The sequence below is a fragment of the Poecilia reticulata genome, linkage group LG10, assembly GCF_000633615.1.
Source record: "Poecilia reticulata strain Guanapo linkage group LG10, Guppy_female_1.0+MT, whole genome shotgun sequence".
NCBI lineage: Eukaryota > Metazoa > Chordata > Actinopteri > Cyprinodontiformes > Poeciliidae > Poecilia > Poecilia reticulata.
Window position 1 is genome coordinate 7,124,839 of NC_024340.1, and position 12,243 is coordinate 7,137,081.

A 12,243-nucleotide genomic window follows, 5' to 3' on the forward strand; every position below is an offset into this window, starting at 1 on the left:
GTATCAGAGTAAGAGAGGTTAAAAAAATAAAGATTGCTCTTTTTCTAATTTCTAACTCACAAAACTGATTGAAACCCAGGTGTCGTTGCTCTTTCACTTCACGATTATACATTATATCGTGTTGCTGCTCTGTTGTGTAAATCCCTCACATCTCGCTAGCCGCTGCTTCAGCATGCTGACATTCATCGTCTTTATTTATCCACCTGACCGCTCGTTTGTCAGTGAGCGGTTTCTCCTCGGTTCTTTTATTTTATCTGCCGTTAAAGCARCCACCCCAGCGCCGCTTCATCTGCTGAGGCGAGCAGGACGACGGCGACGGTTAAATCACCTTCAGAGCGCTTTCCTTTTTATTATTCAGTGAACTAATTGAAAATTAGCCAATCTTTACTGAAACACATCGCCTCCCCCGACACCTTTTTATTTCCCAGCGAAACGAACAGTTCAATTGAGTGATTTTTATTTAACATCAGTCTTGGTCTTAAGTGGGCCAAGGCTTAATGGAGGAGATGGATTACAACTGGCAGATAAGAACGCCCGACTGTTCTGTAGGTTTCCATCTACAGATTCTTTACTTAACAGCAAAGTGTTTCTATTTAGAGTGAATTTAAATGTTAACATGTTCTGTTGCTTTCATTTAACATCATTTTTCATATTTCATACATGTTACTTACAGAACCTTTGGGCATTTGTGTGTGTGTGTGTGTGTGCGTGCGTGCGTGCGTGCGTGTGTGTGTGTGTGTGCATGGCTGCTTGTTTCCTTAAGACAGCTTGTTCAGGGCGTACCCACCCTATTGGCCAATGAGGGCTGGGGATGGGCACCAGTGACCCTGCTAGGATAACCAGGTAAAGACTATGGATGAATGGTGTCATTTAAACTGGTTGATATGAAACATAAGTGTGACAAAAAACAACAACAAAAAAGAAGAAGAAATCCATAGAGCGGTAAATACCTTTTTGCAGCACTGCATTGTAGGCGGGGAACCCAGCTGCTTCACAGATTTCTCAGAGACAGACGTGTCTGCAGGTAAAACCTGGCAAATCAGCGAGGGACAAAGGAAAACAAGGTGCAAAAGAGAAGACAAAGGAGGTGTGGACAGCAAGTAATTGGAAAGAGAATACGTCCTGACACAACAAGGAAAACTGGCAGGAATACACAGAAAGATGAGAGAGAATCTACTCTGGTGAAACGCAGCCAGAGAACAGGGGAACCCTGAAGACTGACAAGTGAAACAGACTAATGATGCGARTAGCTGCTGCAAGAATTACAAAGGGACAAACCGAGACCACCGGCTCCACGTTTTTCTGACTGTACAACCATCCCATATCACTTCTCTCACTTTTCATTTCACTTGATATATCACRAAGCCTCTCCTTCAGGGTTATTTAAATTTTTTCATATTTTTTGGATCTTATCCGGGCAAGATTCAAATCGCATGAATATAAATTAACTCTGCTGTTGATAGGAGGCTGGTTTGAATTTTGTCCCTCGGTGACAAATCGCAACATTTGTGGGTTCTTAGCAGAAACTCTGCAGAAGATAAGTTGAGGAATTACTTTGAAAGCATACGCCGGCACAAACAAAACATCTGGGAAGTGTCTGCATGAAATACTGTGGTTCTGAATGTGTTTATTAATTCTTTATGTAGATATTAAGTGAAATGAAGCAATAGATGCTGAACCGAACTCCAAACGAAAGATTACTGGCAGGAATGTTCATGGAAAACCTAATGACGTAATGTTCAATTTACATGAACTTACCCTGATCAGTGTTTATTATTCAGTTTGCAGAAATCCAATTTGTAACATTTAATTAATGCGCTCTGTTAGAAAACCAGTTTTTTCTCCTAAAACCTTTTTTTTTAGATGAGAAATATTAACGGAAATGAACTGATATCACAAAAATGTCATCAGTTTAGTCAGAAGATCAAATTTCTCTAAATCAAATTAGAATAAAAACCTGATGGAGATAAATGGACATTGTTTTGGATTCAGTGGAGTAAAATAGTCCTAATTCAGTTGAAAAAACAGATAACTTCCAAAAACTATYTTTTGTAACCCAGTGTTATCAGTCTCTCACACGGCTGTGGAGGAATGTTGACCAACTTTCCTTCAGCGTTGCTTTAGTTTGTTGATTTCTGGGTGCGTTTGTTTCTGCAAGCGCACCCCTGGTGAGGCGTTAGCATTCCCCAACACCTCACCACATCGTTTCAGCCAAGTTGAGATCTGGACATTTGGGAGCACGTTGAGTCTTGTGAGTTGATGTGGTGTTTGGATGAATTATACTGTTCTAAGAACTATATAAAACAAATTTCAGCTGCCTGACAGATGGTGTCTCACTTAGCTTTGGTGTACAGCTGATGGTAAACCTAATGATGGAACAATGCCTGTTCTTCTGTAAGTTGCTTCTGTCCTACTCTGTTGTGCTGATAATGCTGAGTTYAGTTTAGCTTGTCATGTCATGGTTCTGTGCGTTGTGGACAAACAATATTATTTYAGACTTATCTSTCCAAAAGATATCGCCACAGAAATGTTACAGGTGTCRTTCAGTCGGGTGCAAGTTTGTCTTAAACCTGTGTTTTGCATTTCCAGAGAGAAGAAGCTCATGGTCCGTCCATCTTGATGCAGACAGATGTCAAAAACAAAACCACAGCAGTCTTTAGCTGGTTCCCCAAACTCTGTCACATTTTAGAACGTGCAATAAGAGCTGCAGTAGTTCACCCAATACACTGACAGGTTACATACATTTTTTTGTATTTGAAATTCCTCAAAGTTAGTTTTGTCTTTTTTTGTTAGGTTTTCTTTCTTTTTACAAGCAAACAGACATAGATGTTAGCGTCTGATAACCCGTAGTTCCTCGTGTTTCAGTAGCAACGCTTAAAAGTGAGCCAAGGGCAAACCAGAGTCTGGACTAATGCATGTATTCTGCTGCATCTACGCATCCAGTGTATCGAGAAGCTACACTAACAAGTACAGACAAGCCTGTCGGAGTGAAGACGGGAAAAAACTATTGGATTTGACACAACAGTCACCTGATTTTTTTTTTTTGTTGTTGTTGTTTGCAAACTCTCTCAAGATTGAGTAAGACTTCTTTGTGATTCACACCGTCTCTGTGTAATCACACTCAGCTGCAGTGTGAAACGGCGATGAACCTAATTGAGAAAATTCCCATCAGCCATTGGTGTAAGGTCTTTACTTTCAAGTAGTGACAACAGCGCAATCATTTTTTTTTCAACAGCGTATGAACCCCTGCTGCTGCTGCCACACACAGGAGAAAATAAAACGAGACTTTATGAAACACACACACACACACAATCTGAAGCCTGACGCGGCCTATTTGCAGGACACACACACATACAGTCTCAGTGTGTGTGCACCAACCAGCACACACCCTCATTCCACACGAAGGCAAACAAAGTTGATGATTTTAATCACCATAACATGCTGAGAACACAAACACACCCTCAGGGTGCTAATCAATTACTGCAGCGCTCGCATTCACACACGTCCTTACGCACAAAAACACACTCAAGCAATCAAGCCAAACCAATTTCCCCCCCAATGCTGTTTTTTATGGCCAGCTCTGAATTATGTGTGCGTGGAACAGGAAGCCGCACGCCTCGGTCAGAGAGGAAATATTTGTCACCATCAAGAGAGACCACATTAACACACACACACACACACACACGCACACACACACGCACACATGCACACATGCGCGTATACATGCAGAGATTTGACGACCACTTCTTCTCTTAGTTAAGAATTAGCATTTTCAGATTGACGTGCGTCAAAGTGTCCCATCGTCTCTCCCCCAGGTCCATCAATCAAAGTTAAGGATTGTCACCACACCTGAAGCAATCATCAGGCATTTCCATATCAGGCCCTCCGTGCGCGCTTGGTGTCTGCGGAGATCTTTTTAATGGCTGTTTCGGTATGACATTTGAAAACTTGACGTTTTTAAGGCGGTATGCGCAGATTGTGTTTAGCCCCAAACAAAGACGTTATAAGACAGCCTATAGCAACTTCTCAGCAATATTTAGGCATCAGTGCTCACCTTTGTGTTGGTGAGCACTTTTTACTCTTCAACCACATTTGCTTGTTGCTTCAATGTGAGTCGAAGTCTTTTTTTCTATCTTTTAATTGAATGTTCGCTCTTAACTTGGACCAAAATTAATTTTTTGCCATTTTTATTTGTCCCTTAGGGTCTCATCCGTTTCTAAAAACTTTAAAAAAGGAGACCACCAAGCCCTTTCTTGGCAATAAGTTCATCTTTTTTGGTGACTGGAAATGAGCTGTTTCAAAAAGTTCTCAATTATTGAGTAACACTGCACCGTTACCTAGCAACCTCAGACAAACCCTTCCAACCCAAACAGAGCTTTARCATGTTTGGTTATCTGGCTTTACCGCTGTATGTGCTGTATAATGGCTGCTGGAAAAGACAAGTGTTTTGTTGTCGACTTACCATCCAGAAACCACTTGTGGCATTGTTGTTGGTTGTGCAGGAGGCTCCACTTCTGCTTTTCAAAGATGTTCAGTTATGTAATTGTGCACCTGTTTTCAGCCATTTTCCCATGAAATTGTAAACATTGAGCTGGGGGGTGTGGCCAGCAGCAGATTATTTGGATCTAAAGAGATAAGATGAGACAGTAAAACGGCTCATTCTGAAAGGAGCTCAAAATAGGCAGAACAGAGCAGACTTAAATCTTATTGTCTAAGAATGATGTGCAAAAAATTGTGATCAGCATGTTTTGTGTAGCCCATACCTATCCTACCCTGTTCAAGAAAGCACAATAGGTTTTATCATTGCCTTCATGGGATGTAAAGTCCATTTTTCAATCTTTTCATTGAACTTTTTGTCTTAATTTAGGCTCTGAATCAAATTTATGGATGTTTTAGAAAGCTGCAATAGCAAAGGTAGAAAGCTGCTCGTCTCTTCTGCCTGAAGTGTCATGACAGTGGACGTCTGAAGCAGTTCTGGATTAACGTGCTTCTTTTGTAGCATGTAATGCCACAAACAGACGGCCTCAGCGGTTTGATTCTTGACTGCGGATAGAGCTGTCATTATGATAATACCGAGGTCTATCATACTTATCTGCTAATTGACTGCCTAACGAGGTGGCGTCCATTAGAATGCTCATTAATACCTCATCATCACCACTGATAGCTGTAATAACAGCATGGTGGGGATTTCAAGGTCTTACGTGATTGTGTGTGCATTTGTGTTAGGAGAACAAGTAAGGGATGTGACCATGTGTTTGCATTATTATTAATGTAATTGTATTTTACTTTGAATTATAATTATTATTATTTTTTTTTTTTTTTAGTTCTTGGGATATTGGTATTGCATGGCTTAATGGTAGCCTCCCAACCGCTTGTATGTGCAGGTCCAAGATACTTCTGGGAAACATTTGACCAAATTTAAAAGGAAATGTAAATATGGCACCATCAATGCTGTGGTTTTCAGTAGCTGTGTTTCCTTTATAACTGTGCGCTAAACTTTAATATTTTTGTATGTATCCATTCAAACAAAAACCTACACAGGAAGTTGTTTTTATACTTTCCACATCACAGATGCTGATTGAAGCATGTCAGGGTGCAGGAAGATGGGAGGTTTTGTCAAAAATTTCTAGCTGACTAGTTGAAAGCCTATAATTAAGTAACTGTATCAGTTAAATAAAGTTGTTTTTGTTTAGTTTTCTCTTAGAGATGGGACATGTAGTTCTCCATCTCTGACTTCTCTACTCTATGTGAAGAATTGAGAGAATTTTCTGGGTAAATCATTACTTTACCCTGCAGCGAAGAGTCTTGCCATCGTCAAGTTTCTGTCAAATTACAGCCGGAGTTCTAGTCACGATTCAGTCAGAAATTTCAGATGCAAAAAGTGTGTGTGTGTTTTTTTAATGGTGGTTGCTGACAGGTCTGTGTTGTACGGTGCAGGTATGTCCCTGAGTCTGGACTGCAAGGCCTTTTTTGGCTACAGCGGAGAAAACAGGAGACCCATCATCTACTGGAAGAAAGGAGAGAAGTATGTGGAGGAGCTGGCAGGACACATCAAAGAAAGTGAAATCATGTAAGTACAACGGCGTTCGCAGAACATTTCATCACATTACCACGACAACACGATTAAGGATAAAGCCAGGCGGTTTAACTTTAGAGCGCACAGGTGTGTGTCTTTTTGACCAATTTTCCAATGACTCTGCTGAATCTTCACCGCTCACACCGTCAGCACCTAATTTTCTCGTGATTTATGGCTCGCCGAGCTTTCTCCGACAGGATTCTTCTCAACTCACCTGAAAAATTATGAATCCTAATAATAAAGTTTAATTGAATTCATTTTCTTCCCTGTTGGGACCAATTACATCGGACTCTACTGGGAAAAGACTGGGTGTCTGCAGGGCATCAAACATCATTAGAACAATCTGCCAGATCGCTATGGCAACCCCTGGAATATTTACAATGCCACACACTCTCTCTCTTACACACACACACACATTGAGTTTAACAAAAGAGGATGTCTGTGTCCCCTGAAACACCTGACCTTGGCCAGGCTAACTCGCTCTTGTGCAAAGTCTGAAGCTGTTTCTTTTAAACTTTCTGTAAAAAAACAAACAAAAAAAAAACGAAAAAGGAAGAGGAAAGAGAGTATTGAGAAAACCATGGCTCCAACCCAAAGCCTGGGTAAGACTTGCTATAATCCATTAAACATTTAAAGATGTATGTAAGGCTAAGTCCCATTTGAGCTCTGCGGTTCTAGAGTTATGGATAATGGGAGGTTAAAATGGCTTCTTTCAAAAGTAACAAACTTCCTTCTTTCAGTAGAACTTTGTAAACTCTGATACGTGCGCGCTGTTTAGAACTGCAGTGCAGCAGAAACGACGCAAACAGCTCAACCACTGGACTTGATTTTCAACAGAATCCCCTTTATGTCCTCATGTTTAGATCTGAGTCCCATTAGTTTTCTCAGTATGAAAGTGTAACAGCAGCTTTAGAAGCTATTTCATGGTCTTCCTCACTGTAAAAATAAGGCGTCCATTTGTGTTAGTCTTTGGGATAAACCTACTAAAAAATTTTGTTAAATACTATTTTATTGATTAGAGCTAAAAATATCCAAATCAACCTGGTCCTACTTGGAATAAGTAATAAATCCTCTTGAATCCTCTTAAATTATAAATTTACTTTGATTATCCATATTTATAGGAAAGAGTGTCACTATCCATACTGTGGCCTGATTGCTGCCAGACTTTAAGAATCATGAAAGATCTCAAAACGCCATACATCATCTCCCAACAGAAATTCAAAAACACATGGGAAAAAATGTTGTCTCAAAGCCAAGGCTTTAGGACAACGTCAAGCTAAAGTTACGTTTGCCATCTGCAAATGGAGAAAACGTGTACCAATGGTAGAGCTTCCCAGGAGTGGCCATCTCACCAAAGTTACTCCACCACATTTCCTTCAGAAAGTCCTCAGAGAACTTAGAACCAAATCTAAAGCACTGCAGGCCTCAGTCGCCTCAGTGAAGTTCACCGTTCATTGATTTACCAGAAGGAATTCATCTCAGAGTTCAGGGTTGAAATTGGGCCTCTGTCTCTTTAAGAAGCTCCTGCTCTTCCTGAAGCTCTGCCTTCAGGAAGTCATCATAACATGGCTCCTCCATTAACCCTTTAATAACATTTTTACCAGCGTTTCACTGGGAAGTAGCTCCTATGATGAGCTCAGCTGATGCTCAGTTCTACCAGGTGTTTGCTAATTGCTGCTGGCTAGTCTGAAAGAGTTGAGTGGGGTCAAAGGTGAAGCAGAAGGTTGGAAACTGCAGCTCCAAGGAGGTGGTGCTAGTTCCACGCAGGCGTTTTAACGTCGGATGTTGCTCTCTTTTTACCTGTTGAGAGTTTTCTGGTTGCCATGAAACACAACAGTTTCTCTAATCCTTTGAAGGTTATCAATACCAAAACCTTCAATCAGAACAACAGACCAGACCGACCTCATATAATTCATCTACTTTTTTTTCTATTGTTACCTATTTGAAATTAGGGGGAGAAAATCTATTTTATAAAAGTTTAAAATAGAAGAGTTTAAACTCTTATTGAAGGGATCAGAAAGTACAGAAAGACTGAGAAGAGCTCAAAACATATAAAAGTTCACCCACAGAGAGCGTTCTTTGGCGAGGCCGTCACCAAACGTCGCTCCGTTTGACCGTCGGTCACCAGCACACTTTAATAATAGACTCTTTCCACAGCAGTGCTCTGCCAATTCACTCTGGTTTGTCATCCGGCTCTTTAAACCTCGTACCCGGAACCTCATCAAGCTTTAGTTGACTTCATAACTTCATCCTGCATCTCCACCTGTCAATACCGCAGTGCTGCAGAGCCGGGCCTCAAAATATTTAATTGATGCATGCAGTGGAAGTCAAAGTTGCCAAATCAGCAGGCAGTCTTCTGGTGTGTATGCAGGGGATCACTGTTTACTGTAACATTAAGTGCAGAGGTGAACAAAGTATTAGTAGGTATGGATATCCTATTAATTTAGAACCCTTGACAGTTTGGAAATATTATTTAAAAAACTCAAGAAGAAGAAAAATAACAATGTAATGTGGATTTTCTCCAATCCACACTGGTTCAGTTATAACCCCCATGAAGCAATTATAATATTAACTTGGACTCAGACGGCACCAACCAAGAAGGAAGCTCCTCCTCCACCACACACACCTTCAGGCTTGAGTGAAAATTCCAGCTACTCATATGGACATGACATCATGTATCACAGTCACATGACCATTTTGATATTGAGCTGTTTGATCATATTTACAATAAATATGTATGGAGGAGACAAAATAAGATTCTMAAACATATGAACATTGAAGATTTGTGGACGGATTTTCTCCATCTGATATGTTGGTTAGTATTAAGATTTAGCAGATTGGGAAACACCAGTAGAACCTTGATTAAATGGACAATAATACGAATATTTGACCTAAAARTAACTGCGTTGCTGTCTAACAGGCTCAGCCTCTGTGGAATATTGTACACCACATTATGGACCTGTGGATAATTTAGGCTGCATTCACACCAGCCTGTTTAGTCCACTTTATTCGAACTCCCRTCCGTTTGCCTAGACAGTCCGGTTTGTTTGGGGAGGTGTGGATGTGTTATCGAACTCTGAGGTGGACCAAAAACAACTCTAGTCTGCCTACAAAGCTAGGTGTTGGTTCAGTTGAGGTGAACTCTACTTTGGCGCGGTTTGAATGCGTAGTGAACGGCATTCAAACCGCGTCGAACCAAATCTACCAGACTATCAGGTGTAAAAGCACACAAAATCTCATTTTCCTCTGAGTCTCTACATCGTACAAAACTGGATTACAAAACATTACATATATATGAAACATTCTTAAGGTGGTTTGGTAAAATAGACTGTTTGGTTTCTTGTGAAATAAACGTTCAGTGAACACCCAGAGCCTTGTACATTTTGTTTTATTGTGAGGTCGAGAAAAACAACGTTTTAACTTCAACATTTCAGTTTGGTTCAGTCTGGACGTAAGAGCTCTTCCGCCTTCAGGATGGTGTCTGTGACTGCTAAGCTAATGCCCTTTGATAATATTTGTCTCTGTGAAAACAGAGATGTAAATGTTGAGGGTAGCCGGTGAATGTGAAACTAATCCTTCCCCGTGGTAATAAAACACTGTTTGCCAGATGACTTCTGTATCTTTCATTTCAGCGTTATGACCGCCTCTGATCAGATCACGCTGCCATTCCAGATCCAACAATCGCGCCGTGGCGGACAGAGCCCCGCTGTGACTCATATTAATCTGTCAGCTTTCAGCTCCCACATGATTCTGACAGGAGTTTGTTGATAGTGTCCATGCAGCCATGGAAACGAATGGGTGGTACTAGTAGAGTGCATTGAAACTATTTCTCCTGAGAAACAATTCGATGAACAACAGTTGTCTAATGTACAAAGGTTAGCTGTAATATTACAACCATGAAGTGTAGAACACAGATTTAGTCTTCATTATGCATCTCACAAACTTTTCTCAGTTTGTGAGATGCATAACTAAGTCATTCCTCTGAAAGGTTTGAGTTTTTCTCTGCACTCCACCTTTTTCTGAAGGCATGCATCTTTCCTTGAGAAAAGTCAACTTGTCTTGTAAATAATTGAAATGTTTGGGATCAAAATATGCTAAAAGCACAGTAAACATAGTAAATATGAGCAGTATCATCAGTTTCTGAGCTGCTGTCGACAGGGCACGGCTCGGCCGTCCAGCTACTTACCATTTCTGCAACTCAGCGTTCATAGTTCGCAGTCCCTTCATGTGCAATGAATTCATAATATCTTTATTTCAATGCATCGATTGAATTCCTCAACCCTCCCTCCCCTGCATACGGTTTTTTATTCCTTTCTAACTCTTTTTTTGTCTGTCTTCATTTTCCCCTGATCAGAAGTCGCTTTCCCAACAAGTTTCAACCAGCTAGTATCTTTTATTTAGAATGTACTGGAGATGGTTGTTTTTAACCTACTTTAGATTTGTTATTGACATTTTTTTTTAATGTTTGGGGTTGGAACATTCTGAATCATAGATAATAGTTTGATCCAACCATTCAGTCTTTTCTTGGTCTGTTGGCTTTTAATGGGCACAAAACCAACATGGACTCATTCCCCCAATTATACCATCCCTTCACTAAATCACCTTCTTCTTCTGCACTGATTTTAAAATGGCACTGCTCAACTTTTGATCTTCTGGGTTAACTAAAGACGATCCAGTGATCCAGTGTTGGGAGGAGTATAGAGAAGAGTAAACCCTACATCTAAATCCACAATGCAACCCTGATCAAACCTTGTCAATTGCTGACTGGTGACTAATGTAGCTTTAAGGTGTCTTCTTTGTCTCAAGAAGAGACTTTCATTTTCCTTTGAGTTGGTATCTCAATCTCCAGTGGCTGGCTGTGATACATTAGCAGCTCTTAATGTCACCACCTGATGGTCGCTGGTGGCAACCGTAACGTCTGTTTGTAAATTGAAAGAAAGGCATACAATACTCGTTTGTCTGCATGTGTGTTAAATTATTTCCAATTTGAACATTTTCCAACATTTGCATTAGCTGTGTTTCCATTGACTATACAATTATGAAATTTAGAAAATGAATTCCCTTAATGGAAATGTGGCAATTTTTGAAAAAATCTTGTTGATGCTATGATGTGGTTTGGTGTGGTTGTATCAAATTGGTTTATTTCACTAAGCTGCACAGAAAACATATTTTCCCATCAGACGAGTCACGTGGTGCAAACCATGAAGAAGAAGACAGGAAGTAGTTGGAGGATGATGGTGCAGCGCGTTTTTTAATGACTTATCACGTGAATAGCAAACTTATTCACGTGATTTTAATTGTGCTTCTTATTTAATTGACATGCTGCAATTGTGAAATTCTGTTTTGTCAAACGTAGTAGATTATCAATAAGATTTTGCACATATTTGAAATGGAAATATGTATGTTTGTAAATTTAAAATATGTAGTACACACTGGGAAGCATGAGTGCTTTTACTAGATATTCACAGATACAGTTTCAAGGAACACTAAATAAAAAAAGGAGAAATCGTAAATAGTCAAAAAGAAGGTAACAGGACTTTTCCTCTTGTCCGGTTGTCTTCTAATTTAAGCACTTGGAATCGTCAGGTCTTGGAGGATTGAGAATCTACACCAACATAAAGATCAGAGATCCAATTTGAAGGTGAACCTTACTCGACTCGCTCCATTGTGTGTGAAACTGTCCTTTTAAATGTACAAAACTCTCACTACCAACTACGGGTGCCCGGCTGTACCTCTAATAGCTTTGAAGTAGGCAATTAAAGACAAAAATTGTCATGGAAAAGTGTGAGCTCCACACTTTCAAACTCAGGATAACTACCCTAGAGAGTCCATTTACGAACAGCTGCACAGTTTAGTCTAGATGTAGTTGAGATCAGAAAGTTTTGAACTTCACAAAGTTTTAATGTACTCAATGAATGCTAAAACACAGGTGAAGTGGGTTGTAGTGCTTACTGGTTGGCAGAACAAGCACTAGAAGTCGGGTAATTTTTGAAAGAGAGCTGCTAAAGAAGAACGGCCACAAGAGGTCAGTACCTCTGGACTCAGGTAGAGTTCCAGTCAGGTCAAAGGAGTGTTTGTATTTGGTGAGAATTTTTGTTTTTAATACTGGTGTGAACTGATGGTGAAGAAAATAATCTACTGTACCTACCTTTGAGCTTAGGAATACT

The 12,243-nt window shown here is 40.2% G+C and overlaps 1 protein-coding gene across 1 annotated transcript in view; it reads left to right on the top strand.

Annotated features, from left to right (window-relative positions):
* The window catches only part of il1rapl2 (interleukin 1 receptor accessory protein-like 2), a 160,058-nt gene that overhangs the window by 116,606 nt on the left and 31,209 nt on the right, over positions 1-12,243 (top strand). The window contains exon 7 of the mRNA XM_017307004.1: positions 5,938-6,070. Within this exon, the coding sequence (XP_017162493.1) occupies positions 5,938-6,070 (133 nt within the window). The remainder of the gene's footprint in view (positions 1-5,937; positions 6,071-12,243) is intronic.